The sequence below is a fragment of the Siniperca chuatsi genome, linkage group LG13, assembly GCF_020085105.1.
Source record: "Siniperca chuatsi isolate FFG_IHB_CAS linkage group LG13, ASM2008510v1, whole genome shotgun sequence".
NCBI lineage: Eukaryota > Metazoa > Chordata > Actinopteri > Centrarchiformes > Sinipercidae > Siniperca > Siniperca chuatsi.
In genome coordinates, this window is record NC_058054.1 from 6,666,653 (window position 1) to 6,683,842 (window position 17,190).

General features: G+C 38.7%; 1 protein-coding gene across 4 annotated transcripts; it reads left to right on the forward strand.

Annotated features, from left to right (window-relative positions):
- The first annotated feature begins 5,084 nt into the window (after positions 1–5,084).
- Positions 5,085–16,982, forward strand: pnp5b (purine nucleoside phosphorylase 5b). 4 transcript variants are annotated; one of them, XM_044220777.1, is made up of 6 exons: positions 5,085–5,131; positions 11,273–11,442; positions 11,539–11,642; positions 12,648–12,823; positions 14,117–14,307; positions 15,573–16,982. In XM_044220777.1, exons 1-6 carry the CDS (start codon positions 5,100–5,102, stop codon positions 15,788–15,790), a joined length of 891 nt encoding a protein of 296 aa, XP_044076712.1. In that variant the 5' UTR covers positions 5,085–5,099; the 3' UTR covers positions 15,791–16,982. The 4 variants fall into 4 exon arrangements, with proteins under 4 accessions (XP_044076712.1, XP_044076713.1, XP_044076715.1 ...); XM_044220778.1 differs by lacking the exon at positions 5,085–5,131 and adding an exon at positions 9,177–9,333; XM_044220779.1 differs by lacking the exon at positions 5,085–5,131 and adding an exon at positions 9,187–9,333 and having other exon boundaries at positions 11,279–11,442.
- The last annotated feature ends 208 nt before the right edge of the window (positions 16,983–17,190 follow it).

Genomic DNA, 17,190 nt, shown 5'->3' on the forward strand with positions numbered 1-17,190 from the left:
CATCAGCACCCTACGTCCCGTGTCCATGCCTCAGTAAAGTGGCTGTGTAATTGCATGTCATCATGGGGAATTTGAACTCACATCTCAGGGCCCAGACACATCGAGCCTACTTTTAGAATTAGCTGAGAACAAGGCTGACACTTTGCATGACCTAATGTCGTCTCACTTCCTGTTAAAGTTCAATTCATACAAACTGCAAAGACCGCAGCTGATTCCAACCATTTTCACATCACTGTGAATGTGTTTAAACAGTCTCTAAATGCTCTATATGCTCTACTACAAATGGAAAATATGTGTGATAAAAAGTTGTAACTGCCACTGGCTTTGTGAGCTTGTGATCTTTTGAAGAAGGATGCTCGACAGCTATCAACAGCTATCAGGTAAGTGTGTCAGGACCCTTGCGGTTGAAAGCATACACTCAACACACCATAGCAACATAAGTTCAGCATATAAGCCAGATCTCCACCTCTACTGGTTTAATTCACTTAGATAATATACAATTAACCCATACATGCACTTACGTCAGCAGAAATAAATCTGCTTGCAGTTACTAAATCTAGATTTATGTGATTTGTTGCAATTCCCCATGAGTGTTGTTGAGTTGATAGTTGACCAAATGTTAGTTAGGTTATGGATTTATGACTTTATATGTGTATTCATTTCTTCAGTGGTGAAAAGTAACTAAGTACATTTACTACAATACTTAAATATTTCCACTTTCTGCTACTTTATACTCTGCTACAATTGATTTGATAACTTCACTTAGTAGTTACTTTGCAGGTTCACATTAATAATACAAAATATAATCAACAAATAGATTATAAGTATAGGTTATTATAGGTTAAGATAAGACTTTATTGATTTCCGAGGGGAAAGTCACCCAGCAGATAAAATATATAAGGTAATTACAACTAGCCCACCTTTACCATCTGCAACATTAAAGTGATTCACACATTAATGCATCAAGAATTATAATCCAATAATATAATATACTGGACATGATACAGATGATTCTGAAATAGGCCATTCTGCACAATGAGTACTTTCACTTTTGGTACTTTTAAGTATTTTTTGATGTTAATACTTACGTCAACTTCTAAGTAAAACATGATAGTAGTTGCAATATAATTTCAGTAAAATTGACCAATGTCCTACAGTAAAAACACAGATTTGACATATTATTAAAAATATTCAGCATACAATACACTGTATCTTTAGAGCGGTTATTATGTGATCATTGTCTTTCTTTTGAGGGGATGAGTGGCTACAGTCATGCATAGAGCTTGACATGAGACATGAGCGTGGCATGTTCTCATCTCTTAATGGAGGAGTCGATCAGTCTTTCAAAACCTCAACATGTTCCACTGAGTGTTTGAGTGTGTCTGACTCAGAGTTAGGGTAGATGATATCTCACACCACATCACCTCTTGATGGGAACATGTGACCTGCATGGCGGTAACTCAGGCCTGAGAAAGAATCCGCTGCTACTTCCTCTGTGCAGAATAAGATGTACCGCAGGATGGGGTAGGAAAGAAGGAAGGGGTGTGTGTGTGTGTGTTTGTATGTGTCAGGGTCAGTAAGTGCTTTTGGCTCATGCCAGTGGTGGTGTTGTTGGACTTACCTCCGTTTTATTCATCCTTAGAAACTCTCTCTTTCTCCCTCGCTGCAGCCTTTTATCCAGCTCTTTATCCCGTCTCTTGCATATTTATTTGCTGTTTTGCTCGCTGTCTCACTTCCTTCCTGTACTGGTCTTGGTGTCCCAGTTTAGGTGAAAACACTGACACAGGGTCAGAGAGAGTTTAGAGACCTGCTGCGATTTTCCATCAATCGAAGACTCATGTCAAGTCAGCATTTGGTCAAGAATGTATCTTAGTTTCATTCATTCATTCTGTTCATTATCCATCAATTTGTAATTAACTCATCAGCCTTTCATTCACCACATTGAACATACTATAATGCAGTAGATCATACATCATCATTTGTAAGACAATAGAACATTACATTGTTTTGAGCAAAAAAATAAAAGCAGCAATGTAATGCCCAAATCTGTTTCTATTCCAAAATGTAATAGTGAATAAATATGTATATGTAATCAATATGTATTACTATACTTTCATTTTTGCTTACAATAAATAACAATTTAGGTCTATTGCTGCTTAAGAATGTAATCTAATACTTGTTAATAAAAATGTGAATACACACATGACTGTGCATGCAGATGTTGCTCAAGGATCTGATAACTTAAGGAAATGTGGATATGTTTTCCACATGCCCTCCTGGCTCTCAATAGAAAACAGCAAATAAAAAACTCTATTCCTGCTGCTCTTGTAAATTTGAGATCAGCCAGAAGGTGGCGACAGTTTTTTTCATTTGCAGGAGGACTTCCTCTGTGTGTATTTCTGTTTGTGTGTGTGTGTGTGTGTGTGTGTGTGTGTGTGTATGCATGTTTACTGAAATTTCACAGAAATTCTCAGGACAGCTGCTCTTCTGAGACGCACAATTATGGTGTATGTGTCCGATTCGACATACAACAAATGATATAACAGCACATAACTAATTACAAATGCCTACACAAAATAAGATACAAGATTTGGAAATGTGTGTGAAGATTTGTAAATAAAAATAATGTTTTTATTTTTACAAGATCACATGAGTACATTTCCAACCAGTTTGTTTGTTTGTTTTTTCCAGAATTTGTTCTTTAATATTATATAACATAACATATATAACATTTGCAGATTTGGAAACGAAACGAAATATATATTTTACCAAAGACCAAAATGGGTAGAGAGAGGCAAGAGGAACGCTTTCTTTAGCATCTTGACAGATAACAGGCTGTTGGTGCAGAGCTCATAAGACCTTTGAGAGGCTGGTGCTGCAACTAGAGGTGTTCAGTTTATAACCTTTAACATCAAATCCTCAAGCTGAACTAAGAGTACTGAGTCACTGAATCAGCAGCTCGTTGCATTGGAGCGCCCCTCACTGGTGATGGACAGCACCATTGTTCACCTATGATAAACAGTATGTTTCTTCCTGGTTAAAAGGTAAGACCATGAAAGTCACAGAAACAATCACAGTGAAATAATTCTGTTGCAGAGGGGTTATTGATGAGTTATTAACCTAATAAACAGGGTTTATATGGGCCTAGTTTTATACAGAACTGAACAAAACAGTTCAAATCAGCAACAGACTGAACTGGAAACAGTCAGAAGCAGCAACTTTACGTCACAGTATTACGAATAGTGTTGCTATGGCTTGTTGCTATGACTAAGTTTAAAAAACAATAACAAACAGTGACTGCAAATATTTGTACTGAACTGAATCAAATGATCAGAATCAGAAAATTATGTCATATTTTTCACCTCTTGCTGCAACACGTCTTCCGGGAGGGCTACATGTTCAACAATACACATAAGTATGGTGGATACTATCAAAATCCCTGCAGCACACTGAGGAACTATTTCCATCTGAAGAGGCTGGGTCCCTGTTAGAGAGCATTCAAGGATAGAGAAGCTCATGGGAATACTGGTGAGGATGCCGCATGCGATTGCGTGAGTTCAAATGCTGCAGAGAAGCACAGCAGAGCCCCGGGCAAACTCTGGAGTAACATCTGGAATACTGTCGGGACATTTGTTTTTGTTTTCAAACAATACGGCCTGTTTAGTTATATGTATGCAGTATTTTGTGCTGACAAAACAGTTTAATTAACGTTACTCTCAGGTTCTCACTTAGATTCCTTAAATATCATATATAATTCTCATATTGACATATGTACATTTATTGTGGTAGCATGCTAACATTTACGATGTTATAGGAACATGCTAGTGTTTAGCATGTTTCCTGATAGCACAGCTGCAGCTGACGTGTTAAACAAGTGGACATTTTAACCTGATGGTGGCACTAGATGAAGCGTCAGGGGATCACCAAAATCATTAAGATTCGTCCTCTGGGAACCATGAATGTCTGTAACACATTTAATTATAATCCATCAAGCAGTTGTTGAGATATTTCAATCTGGACCAAAATAATGGATCAACAGGCCATCCCACCAACCAACCAAAACTGCCATCCCTAGAGCCATGAGCTCAGTGCATAGACCTATAGTCAGACGATCAGGTTCAGCACAAAAAGATGACCCAGTTTGTTTCCTTGACAAAAAGGCCAAATTGCTGCATTGTGTCTGTATGCACACCTCCACAGAAACAAGTGATGAAATGGCTTCTAGGTCAGTTTGAGGCTTAAAAATGTAGGAAATAATGTAAAACTGCTGTTTGATTTCTTGGTTCAAATGTGTAATACATGTACGAACTGAAGGATGGAGCTGCAATAACGACAAAAAATACAATTTTGTATATTACACCTAATTCATCAGAGAGCAGTGCAATGTGCAGGTGAAGCAGGAAAGAAAAAGAAAACAAATGAAATATGTCAATAAGAAAGACTATGAGTAACATAAAACATGATACAAAACATACACACAGAGATATATCATTTTTAATTGGTGATCTTGTTACACATCATAAACTAGATTTTATGCTTTTAACTGAAACCTGGTTAGACCTGAATAGCAATATGACTCTCATGGCATGTCCGCCAGACTAGGTGTCAGTCAGACCGGAACATCATTTACTCAAAACAGTTTAGCTGTACAAAGGTGGGCCTGGGTAAGTTTTCATCCTTTGAATATCTTGCCCTTGTGCTCAAGGCGGAACAAGCAGTACTCATTTTAAGAATATACAGGCCTCCAAAACAGTTATCTCTATTTTCTCCCAGAATTCTCCCAGCTGCCCGCTCTTATTATCACCAAATATGATGATAATAATTTTAAATGGGGATTTTAACATTCATATTAACAGCGATGACTCCAAGGCTATGGAATTCATGAAGCTACTCGAAAGCTTCGAACTTACTTAACATGTCACAGAGGCCACCTTCCAGCATGGAAAACATCCTCGATTTGGTTGTGTCAAAGGGGTTGGCCATGGATAATGTTTCAGTGTCTCATATCCTTGTCTCTGATCATTACTGTGTGTTCTTTGACAGCGTCCTATCTGTAGCTGGGATCACAGATGAGTGTTTGGTTCAGAAACGATTCCTAGATGCTGGAGCAGAAAATGAGTTCTCTGAGCTTGTAAGTTCTTTTGATCCATGTGATATGAGCTGCTCATTAGATGAAATGGTTATTGCTTTTAACAACAACCTGACTAGCACACTGAACAAAGTTGCCCCACTCAAGGTTAAAAGGAAGTCATGCAATAAAACATCTCCACGGATAGACAACACTGTCCATGAGCTAAAGAGATCATGTAAAGCAACAGAAAGAAAATGGAGGAGAACAGGACTTGAAGTCCACCGTAGTATTTACAGAAGAATACATAGCCACATATAATAATACTATGTGCAGTGCCAGAAGGGCTTACTTTTCTAAGATCATTACAGAAAACTAAAATAACTCTAGAATACTGTTTTCTACTATTGACAGACTGCTAAATCCTGTCCCTGATCTTCAAAGCCAAGCCTCTCCCACATGTGAGGAATTTGCAACTTTTTTTAACAATTTAATCACAACCATCAGAGCTGGCATTGCTACAACTATGACCTTGCATTCAACCTTGTGAAAGGCAAGCAACCATGAGCAAATTCGCCAGCATCTCAACCCCAGAACTTTGTAAGATCGTTACTCTGAGCAAACTGTCCTGTTGTCTCGACCCATTTCTTGCTCCACTCTTTAAGAGTGTTTTCAATAGTATTTGAAACTCTGTCCTGAAAATGATTAACACATCCCTGGAAACTGGAGCTTTCCCTGAGGCCTTCAAAACTGCTGTTGTTAACAAACTTACAAAAACAAAGAAGAGAGAACATATCACTCCAGTCTTAGCTTCACTGCACTGGTTCCCTGTAGCTTTAAGAATAGATTTTAAAGTCCTTCTAAATGTGTGCAGAACTCTCAATGGCTTAGGACCAGCCTACATCACAGATTCCCTGTTGTTTAGTGTGCTTTTACGAGCCCTTAGATCCACTACTGCTGGCTTTTTAATTACTTAAAACCCCTCCAAAAAGAAAATTGGAGATGCAGATTTTTTCAGCTATGCTCCAAAACTGTGGAACAGTGTACCTAAAGATATTAGAGAGGCAGGCTCTGTTGAAATTTTTAAACGGCACTTAAAAACATATGTTTTTAACGTAGCCTTTTTCTAGCACCACTTCCTACAATGTGCCTGCTTTCACATGGAGTCCCACATGCAATTATTGTTCATTATTATTATTATTATTATTATTATTATTATTATTATTATTATTATTATTATTGAGTGTTTCCATTTTCTGCTACTTTTCTACTCCACAACATTTAGCCCCTCCTTTACCAGATGCATCATTAAAGTGATGTACACATTAATGCATCAATATTTTTAATCCAACATTATTCTGAAATGGGCCATTCTCCATAATGAGTACTTTTACTTTTGGTTCTTTGAGTATATTTTGATGCTAATACTTTTGTTAGTAAAAAAATACTTTTGTTTTAAGTAAGAAATCTGAGAACTTCTTCCACCAATGTTTTTTAGTATTCCATCCAGCATTTTGGTGTTGTGGAGTGGAATAATTGCATGTCTACTGTAGGTGATGGTAGGGTTAATGTCTGGTATGTCTTGTAGGCGTCGCTGTACTGTTGGCTCTCACAGACAATGGGACTTTCCACTCTAGGATTCAGTTTTTTGCTGAGTAGTGCTGTAACATGTTAGGCAGCTTTATTAAACCAGATGTCTAAACCGAACCAACTACTTCAACACCTGCAACCTTAAATTTTGTTGTTTAGTTTTTTTCCTGTCATGAATATCAACAGTGTCCTCCTTTCAGGCAGAGGGAGATTTTAACAACAGATATATGAATGATGGCTCATAATTTGTTGTGTGGAAGAGTGATTTGCCCTAAAACTTGATAGTCGCTTGAGTGATTGTTCTTTTTCCCTTGAGGTAATACTTTGATAGGCCTATTTAACAGTTGTGGAAATGTGTTCTATGTGTAATTCTGTACACACACTTTTTCTGGAAAAAGAGGAATGACCAGTTAATCACGTGATTTATGGTCAAACAGATTTTTTTTCTGTTTCGCTTTTTGTCTGGTCATTGCAGGGAAAGCAACAACACCACATTTTGATAAATGCAGTGCTGCCTTCCAGTACTGTCGGAACTTCTACAGTTGATCAGGGACATGCACAGACCTTTTGAGGGACTGTTGCTCTAACCTTCTTCAAGCTCATTTTAAGCTTCACATTGCCATCTATCAATTTGATTGTAAAATACGTGTACCTGTGTGGTGATGACACCGTTTCAACATAGCACAATTAATTTAATTAATTACTTGTTTATGACAGAAGCTATGTAAAGCATTCAAACAAACATTTTTTAAACCAAAAAAGTGAAAACCACAATATTCAAACTCAGATGATTATGAGCTGATATTGTGAAAATTATGTAAAGTAAAGATTTAAAAGTAGATTTTGCAAATTTGAGCCACTGGAAATTTAATATACTTCTCTGTATCATCCAAAACCAAGTTTTGATTGTACTCATATCTCCATAAATGAATATCACAGAATGTCTGGATTTCCATAATAAACATTTCTGTCTATGAAATTTCCAGAGACAATAATATAAAGACAGTGCGAGGCAAAATGCTATCATTCTTTTCAATCCAATTCCATTATATTTCTGTAGCGCGTTAACAAAGCATGTGTCACAAAGACACTTTATAGACATCAGTACAATTTAGAATTGTAAAGAACACCATTGACCACGGCATATCTCTCTCTTTATCCCACTCTTACAGGCATGGCCTTTTATAGTAACTCTCTCACACTCAGCCATTACCACCCTCATATGTACCTGTCTGATGTGTCTGATGGTAGAACTACTATTTAAAATAGCAAGTACCTTATATATACTTTGCCGGTTCATCAATTCTAATCATTTCGATTCCTACATTTTATTGTAGCCAGTTGAATTTTCATGGAGGTGATGCTGACAGTGACTTGACTCAATGCTTCCTGGTGAAGCTCAGGAATTAGACCTGAGAAAGCTATATGCAGTTTTGTATGTATAAATATGCACTACAATACAGAACAATTGCAGAATGTCATATAGGATTTCATGGACACATTTTCTTGCCTTACCATCCCTTATTTCACTATAGCTATTCAAAGTATTGTACTTGATCACCGGACTCTTCAGTGCACTCTGAACTGGAGCTTTTGAGGTTAGACCCCTACAGAAAAGCACTCTCTGTTTAACATTATGTTAAAGATGAAACTCATTCACAAAACTATGCACAGATACAATATACTGTGAATTTATCATTGACTGAAATACTCGTTTTTAGTTAGTTATTAGCCTGCTTCCAACTTTTAAAAAAAGGTGCTTCTGAGAAAATGGGCCTACTTTACATTAAATGAATTATGTAGGAAATGGTTGCTTGACATTTCCATCATCATGCTCCCTCAGCAGACTGCCTACATGTAGGCCAGCTAGCTAAGATTGGTTCATGTGATGATAGCATAATATAAGGCAATACTGCGCGACGTGTTGCAAATGTGGCAAGCTGCGCATTTCACAGGGCATCCCTTTGGTTATACCATCGGAGCCCTCACACAATGGAAACAATAGCGAGTTTGGAAGACTGGCTGTGAACAAGAAAGAAGAAATTAGCTTGTCTGAGTCAGTGTCTTCGTTTAAGTCTCTTCTCAAAACGCAATTTGATGGGAAAGCTTGTCCTGATCTCACCTGAGCTGTTGATTTATGTATTTTATCATTCACTATGGTATTTTATTTCTCTCTCTGTGAAGCACTTTGTACTTTGTACTTTGTTTTGATAAGTGCTCTATAAATAAAGTTTATTATTATTATTAATAGGCCTACTAATTTTTAATTCCACAATGTTTCTATTTTGGCTATGTGGAACTATTTTGTTTACATTTAGATAACAGTCCCTGCCTTTAAAAAAAAAACTTACCTTGTGTTTATTATTGTCATAATTTCCGTATAGACATATTCTTGATGTATGACTTTTTGGGGGGGAGCTCCTGAACGCATCATTGGTTGCTAGGACTACGAGCTCAAAGAAGTGTACCCGATCTTCGACCAATCACAGCCTCTGCCAGGCTGTGACGTGTAAGGGTTGTGGCAGCCTTATTGTGGAGGGGTGGGGGTGTAAACCTAAAAACGGTACCTCCATCTGTAAACCCTGACAACCCTGTTAGACTCAATTTAACACGGAACAAACCTGCCGACTCTGCATCTGTTTCATCATGTTATCCATGCCCGCGCGTGTGTCTGGGTGAGTAAATAAACAATTTCTAGAATATTATTAAGCATGTCTGCGACTAAAAACCTCTGGTGTGATCACATTTACGTAGCCTAAGTTATATCGTTATAATTGTATAATATTTCCATAGAGACTTATAGGCTTCTTTTGCTGCGCTGTTGGTGACTTCGGTTTTAAATTCACCATCGCTCATTGCACAAGGTAAATTGCATATGGAGGCTGTAATACTTTGATAAAATACCCTCACATGTAGCTACATGTTCCCCAAATTCCCAGAGAAACTGATAAAAACTGATTAAACTGATAATTAAAAACGGGCTGAGAAGTGCGTGTCTTCCTGCTCGGGATGCCACGCTCCTGAGGATACTACGCAGTTAAATTAATTTTTCATGGACCTGGCAGAAGAGACTATGTCTCTGGTTACGCGCTCTTCTGTAACGCAATAAAGCGCGGAATTAGCCTCGGTTTGATCAGCGATGATAGGAAAAACCTCACTTTGGGCGGCTGTGGCCCAGTGGAGCGGGTCGTCCACCAATCGAAAGGGCGGCGGTTCGACCCCCCCCCCCCCCTCAGCCCACTTGTCGAAGTGTCCTTGGGCAAGACACTGAACCCCAAAATTGCTCCCGAGGGCTGTACCTTCGGTGTGTGTGTGATCAGCAGTTGGCACCTGCCATCGGTGTGTGAATGTGATATGCAGTGTGAAGCGCTTTGAGTAGTCGGAAAGACTAGAAAAGCGCAAGTCGTCAGACGAATATTGCTTTTACTTTCTTTTTTACCATTTCCCATTACTTGGCACATACTGGCTCTGAACTTCACCGCTGCCGTGACGTCACTTCTACACACCCAACTACTTACTGGGTGAAGAAGCCTTCTCACTCGCAGAAGAAGCTGCGTATTTTCCCCCGCGACCACACACTGAGGCTGTGTTTCTTCAATGAGTGGCCGGACTGTGTGGTTTCCGTTCTGCCAGTGACCCAGCAAGCAAAATATTAGGGCCGGTATCTGACTTTATTTGGTGTGTCGCACTCTGAATAACCGCCTGCGGGTAAAGTCTGGCACACAGCAGGCAGGCCACATTATGGCTTTCCGCACGTGAGCCACAAAATTATCCTTTTTTTTTTTTTTTTTTTTAAGAATGCCGCGGGACAACCTGCGATGCTGGCATTGTGCTTACTGTATTTCTCCTCAAGGTGTGCTAAGGACCCTTGCTTTATCACATAAACACGACCGTTTCCGCAATAAAGCCACTTTTTTTAACAACTTGTGCGTGTGTTTGTGTGTGTGTGCACTTGTGTGTTTGTGTAAATATTACTCAAAGCCAGGAAAGTTCAGAATTTCAGTTCAGTGACTCTACAGGATGCCCCACCTCCCAAACTCCTTGTTAAGTCAGATATTCCTGGCCATTTCCTGGTAACTGAATGCAGCATGATTGTGCAGAGAGGTGAAATGAGGACATCACTGCATTTACAGTGAGTCACACCATCTTACAAAGAGCTTTATGTCTCTCAAAATTATTATTGTTTCATCAGAAGGTGAAGTTCAGTAGCCTACATGTTGAGCACAAAGCGTTGGTGTTATCTTTGGTTATGAATAATAAATATGATCATAATAAATCAAATCCATCCCACGCGTTAGAGATGAATTAAAACACCACCTGCAAGCTAAGCCTTATCGCCCCACATCAGTGTTGGACCTCACCAATGCTCTTGTGGCTGAATGGAGCGAATCCCTGCAGCCAGTTACAGCAGCAGGTTAACGCCCATGGTTTTGAAATGAGATGTTCGGCGGTCACATATGGATGTAATGTTCCAGCATCCACATACTTTGTTTTGGTGTCCACATACTTTTGGCCATGTAGTGTGTTTAAACATTAGAGAAAAGAAACTTTGCTGACGCAAGTTTAGAGTTTAAATACCCATGTGACTGATCTTTATTTTTCTGCCTCTCTCAGTGACAGTTATGAGGATTGTCAGGCCACAGCTGATTGGCTGCTGTCCAGAACAAAGGTGCGGCCAACTGTGGGAATCGTGTGCGGTTCAGGTCTGGGGGGGCTGGCTGAGATCCTCAAGGACCCAGAGGTCTTCAAATACAGTGACATTCCCAACTTCCCCCAGAGCACGGGTACGTACAACCTGCAGCTGTTAATGTATGCGTGTGTGCATGTTTGTGGGCTCTAAGTAAATGCACTGGGTGGCTAACTGTTTGTGTGTGTTGTAGTGCATGGTCATGCTGGCCAGCTGGTGTTTGGAACACTAAAAGGGAAGCCGTGTGTTTGCATGCAGGGCAGATTCCACCTGTACGAGGGTTACTCCATCCAAAAGGTGAGTAGAGATTAAAAACGCTGTTAAAGGCTAGCAGAGGTGGAAGAAGTGCTCAGATCTTTTACTGAATCTGTACCAATACCACCATGTATAAGTACTCCACTACAAGTGAAAGGCATTCATTTAAAATCTTACTTGTACAGAAATCTTATAATTAAAATGTACTTAAAGTATCAAAAGTAAAAGTACTTGTTCTGCGAATTATATATTATTATATTATCGTATATATTATATTTCATTATGTAGTGAAGTTTGGAAGTTTAGTCCCAACCTAGGGGTCGGGCCCATGACGGGTCATGAGATGATTAATGGGGTAGGAAAGAAGAAAAAACTAATTTCTGCTGCACAAATTTGTATATATTATTATATAAATATTTTGGAGTTTTCTCTAATCTATGATTTTTAATGAAATATTGGATAATTTTATTTCTTTCGGATCTGAACAGTTATTTAAATCTGAAAAATGTAGAGGGGAAAAGTCCCATCAACAACTCATAGACATCTGAGACATGACAATGGGGCCAAACTAGATTCTAGTTTAGTTTGTTTGTTTTAATGTAAAATCTTAATTTGAAATGTAACTAGTAACTATAGCTGTCAAATAAATGTAGAGGAGTAAACCTGTGCTTGTGCCTGCCATGAAGGGTTTTTGTTGTGAGATGTCAGACAATAAACATACACACAAACTGAAACAGGTTTGATCATGCAACAGGTTCATGGCCAAAGAAACAAGCTACACTTGTAGGAAGAGCTCCTTGGACACAAGTCTGAGATGCTTTTCAGTGAAAACAACTGAAAACAAGCTCACCTCAAAAAACATTTCAAGGAACACAAATTTGCATTTCCGTGTCCTTATTTTATCATAGTTTCAAGTCGGGTTTGTGCAACTTGCATGCACATGTTTCTTATATCTTCCACGATTACATCCGTAACATTAGTAGTCCTTTTTCATGATATTTCTAATATTATTATTGTGTGTGTTTGACATTACCTTGTGTTCTCCAGATCACGCTACCCATGCGTGTCTTCAAGCTGATTGGTGTGGAGACGGTGATCCTGACCAACGCAGCTGGAGGCCTCAACCAGAACTACAACGTGGGAGACATCATGATCATCAAGGACCACATCAACATGCCAGGGTTTGCTGGAGTCAACCCGCTGACTGGACCAAATGATGAGAGGTAGGTAGAAGAGAAGGAGGGATGGATGTTTTTTGTGAGAGCAGGTACTGTTAACATTGTTTTTGTTTTGAAGCTGCTTATGGTTAATATTTTACATTATTAGTTCAACAGCTCAACAGCAGTAGACCATTATGTAACACTCAAACTCCTTACTGAAGCAGAGACTACTCACAGTCTTTCAAGTGGGAGTTTTAGCACATTAAATGGTCGGTTCATAAACATATTTTCAAATGTTTTTCTCAATATTTGGCCAAAAGATTTCAAAATGTACATTTTAAAAACAATTTGCCATCAACTGAAAGAGGCCATTTTCATCATAAAATCATCATCATCAATAAAGTCTCATTTTGTCGTGACTCATTCACTGTTCAGATGGCTCAGCTCTATCCAGATTCCCCTCCCCCGCCATATTTTAGTCTGTATTTTATTAGCATTTTTCCAGTCTCTAACACAAAACTGCCACACTTCAGCCCGGGATGTGATGTGAGTGTCAACAATAGCAACTATTATTCTCGATGGCTGGAAGCCAGATGCATTTTAACTTTAACGTGACTTCTAGCTTCAGAGCAGAACTCCGTGTAATGCCAGAGCATCAATGTAGGAAACTTATATACTATGTTTTCTTTCATCCATGAACTTCAGGAGGGACCTGCTGACCTATAATTTGGACGAGTTGCCTACAGTAGTTGATGCTGCTACAGCTGTGTAGATCCCAACTAGTGATGTGTCATGCGCAAAAGATGCGGCTCTAAGAGCCGATGCTTTGTGGTGAATCAGAAGAGTTTTTTTCCTTTCGCTGTTTACCTCAGTGCTCAGCCTGAGCTCTGCTCAAGGCAGAACTTTGTTTTGATTGGTCAGCAATGGCATCGCGGCCAATCAGATGTGAGGATATGGGATCATACCATTATGTAAAAACAGAGAGGGGGGTGCTGAGAAGTGGAGCAGTGCGCCACTCAGTGTCGTTAACTTGCAGTGGAGTCCACTGCAAGTTAGGGTTAGGGTTAGTTAGGATTAGGGTTACAGAATAAATGCACAAAATTAGGCAATTATAAGGATTCTCATAAAAACACTGCACATGAAAGGGTTTTCAACACACAAACCATTAATTTTTGCAAAGTTATGGTAAAATAAAGGCCTACAAAAAATCCTAAATTAAGAGCCGTTCAGGAGTCGAAAGAGCCGGCTCTTCTTTGGGAGCTGGGCCAAAAAAGCCGGCTATCTGAAAAGAGCCGAACTTCCCATCACTAATTCCAACGGTTGGCCAAACTTGAGTTACTGTCCTCCTCTCTTCAGGTTTGGCGTCCGCTTCCCCAGCATGTCTGACGCCTACGACCGCAAGCTGCAGCAGCTGGCACATGATGTGGCATCAGAGCTGGGCTACAGCAACTTCCTGCAGGAGGGAGTATATTGCGTCCTGGGAGGTCCCTGCTTCGAAACCATCGCTGAGTGTCGCATGCTGCGCAGTCTAGGCGCTGATGCTGTTGGTGAGTGTCAAGTACCCCTCCCACGCACGCACACTTGTACTTCTATACTTGTGAGGACCTTCACTGACATTCCCTAGACCCTAACCTCAACTACCAAAACTAAACCCCTTACCCTAACACTCACCTTAACCTAATTTTAATCTTATCCCTAAAACCAAGACTTTAAAAATGTCCTTAATCTCAAGGTGTACATTCAGGTCATCACCAAGACAGAAGTAGAAGAGCACACACACACAAATACACAAACACACGTACACACAAGGTCTAAATCAATCCTACTGACTACACATAGGAAGATGTGAGTCACAGGAAGTTTTTGTAATGCAACCCCAGTGCTGAGGCTTTTTGGGAAAACGAAAGAAAAAGTACCCTGTTGCCTAACATAAATTAAAAATATGTGTGTAACAAAGTTCATTTAAATTGCAAGTAAAAAAAAAGAAAAAAATATACATATACATATTTATATACATACATATACACAAAAAAAGAAACAAAATACACATATATACACACATATACATATATACACATACATACACATATATAGATACATATATACATACAAAATATATATACATATATAGACATACATATAAACACACATATACATATATACACATATACACATACATATATATGATATACACATATACGTATATATAAATATGGACATATACTGTACATATATGCACATATACATATATTTATATATATACACACATATATACACATACATACATATATATCTATATATATACTGTAGATAGATATAGATATATATAGATATCTATATATAGATATCTGTATATATACTGTAACAAATTCACATGCTCTTTCGTAACTTGTAATGTCTGATTATAATGAATATATATAGACATACATATATATACACATACGTATACATATAACATATACATACATATATACTTATACATACACATATATACATACATAAATACACATATATAAATATACATATATGCACATATACATGCATACATCTCTCTTTATATATAGATAGGTGTAGATATAAATATACTGTATTTAACAAATTCACACACTCTCTTGTAACTTGTAATGTCTGATTATAGTGAAAAGTAATTATTATTATTATTATTATTATTTATAATAGGGGTTAAAGATAGGGAAGATAGATTTCTGGTTTTTAATGTAATGATAACTTACAGGGACACTGACCAACACCTGAATAACATGCAGAGATCTTAGCAGTATAACTTCTCACCTCCTCTTTGCCTTTGCTGCAGGGATGAGCACTGTCCACGAGGTAATCGTTGCCCACCACGCCAGGATGCGTTGCTTCGCCCTGTCGCTGATCACCAACAAGTCAGTGATGGAGTACGACAGCCAGGAGAAGGCCAGCCACGAAGAAGTCCTGGAGACGGGCAGGATGAGGGCTGAGAAACTGGAGAAGCTGGTGTCTACCATGGTGGCTCGGCTGGAGCACAACCCCTCCTCCCAGTGAACATGTCACTTACACCACTGTACCTGGTCCCAGGTCAGCTGTCCTGCTTTATCGCGAGAGGATTTATAAGATGGTTGTTAGAACACTAACAAAGATGAAGAGTTTTAAACAGCCAAAAATGTTTCCACTGACTGTTACTTGAGTCTAGTCTTAAAATCCTGGAAACTGGTCCACTTTATTATACACTTCTTTCAGCAAGTTACATCTTTAGCGCAATAGCTCTTTGGCAAATCCCTGCTGTGATATACTATTCAACTGGCGGCCCGCGGGCCACATCCAGCCCAGAAGCAACCGCCGAGTGCCCAACATACATAAATCTGATATATGACAAAACAAGTAAACTAAAGATATATAGTGTATTGAAGTAGTGAGCCATCTCGCTTCCTTCTCATCTCTGTTGAGAGTTGCACATGTGCAGTACCGATCGGGCAGGATGTTTACGGATGTAGCGACACCGCCAATCAGCTTTCACAAATCAACATTTCCTCATGTGAGTTCCGACCACGCTTAGTAGCTTTTTAGTAGCTTTTAGTAGCCTGCTATTTTTTACTACATTCATTTGCATTTGTTTAAAATTTCTCATTACCAAAAACTTAAAAAAAAAGGTTTTAAATAGGCTGCTGAAAATGTCTGGCCCATCTACATTTCCTGGTTTTAAAACCTGGCCCAACTGAATTTGTAACTGAATAGTAATGCTGTACTGCATTCAGCCAGCTAGTGTTTCAGTGAAACAGCATCGTATTGTAATTTCTAACTTAATAAAATCTAAATATTTATTGTTTGAGTTCTTTTACATTCCCTGATATCAGTTTACAACCAAAATGAAAACAGTGACATTCCCATTTTTTAATGCACAGGACCAACTCATCATGCACGTCTTCGTGAGATCATGGCTAAAAGGTGGCAATAATAATTTCATATAGTGTAAAAAATGTGTCAAATGTTTCTAAAATATTCATACTGAATGTATGTAATTAGTGTTTTTATTTTCTTTGATAATATATTGAGTGTTTTAAGACAGGTAACTGTCTGGTAACTGTCTCATGCAGGATATAATACCTAAGTATGTTTGATCAAAATCTCCTTCCATGTCTTATCACTTCTGGCTGTCTATGCTTTTAGAGGTACTTTACTACCTAAAACTATACAACTTGTGGACCTACTTTTACAATAAAATGACTCAACATTAAAACTATGTGGGTGTGCTATGTTTGAAACTTAAAGGTTGGACCTTACTGTGCTCATTTGTAGTTTGTTTGTTGGTGGGACGTATGAGATCTTTTTCCTACAGATGTGTGGTCTTGAGTCAGTCTTGAAAGGAAAAATCCCCCCTCAGATCTTCCACTGTTGCCATCACAGAACCAAGGATTACCAGGTGAGCAATGTGGGCAACTGCACCT

Bases quoted from the DNA above. Each gene is read 5' to 3' on its own strand.
- pnp5b (XM_044220777.1), top strand. From the start codon at position 5,100: ATGCTGGAGCAGAAAATGAGTTCTCTGAGCTT. The intron at 12,824-14,116 runs GTAGGTAGAAGA...TCCTCTCTTCAG, and splicing joins ACTGGACCAAATGATGAGAG to GTTTGGCGTCCGCTTCCCCA. The intron at 14,308-15,572 runs GTGAGTGTCAAG...CCTTTGCTGCAG, and splicing joins TCTAGGCGCTGATGCTGTTG to GGATGAGCACTGTCCACGAG.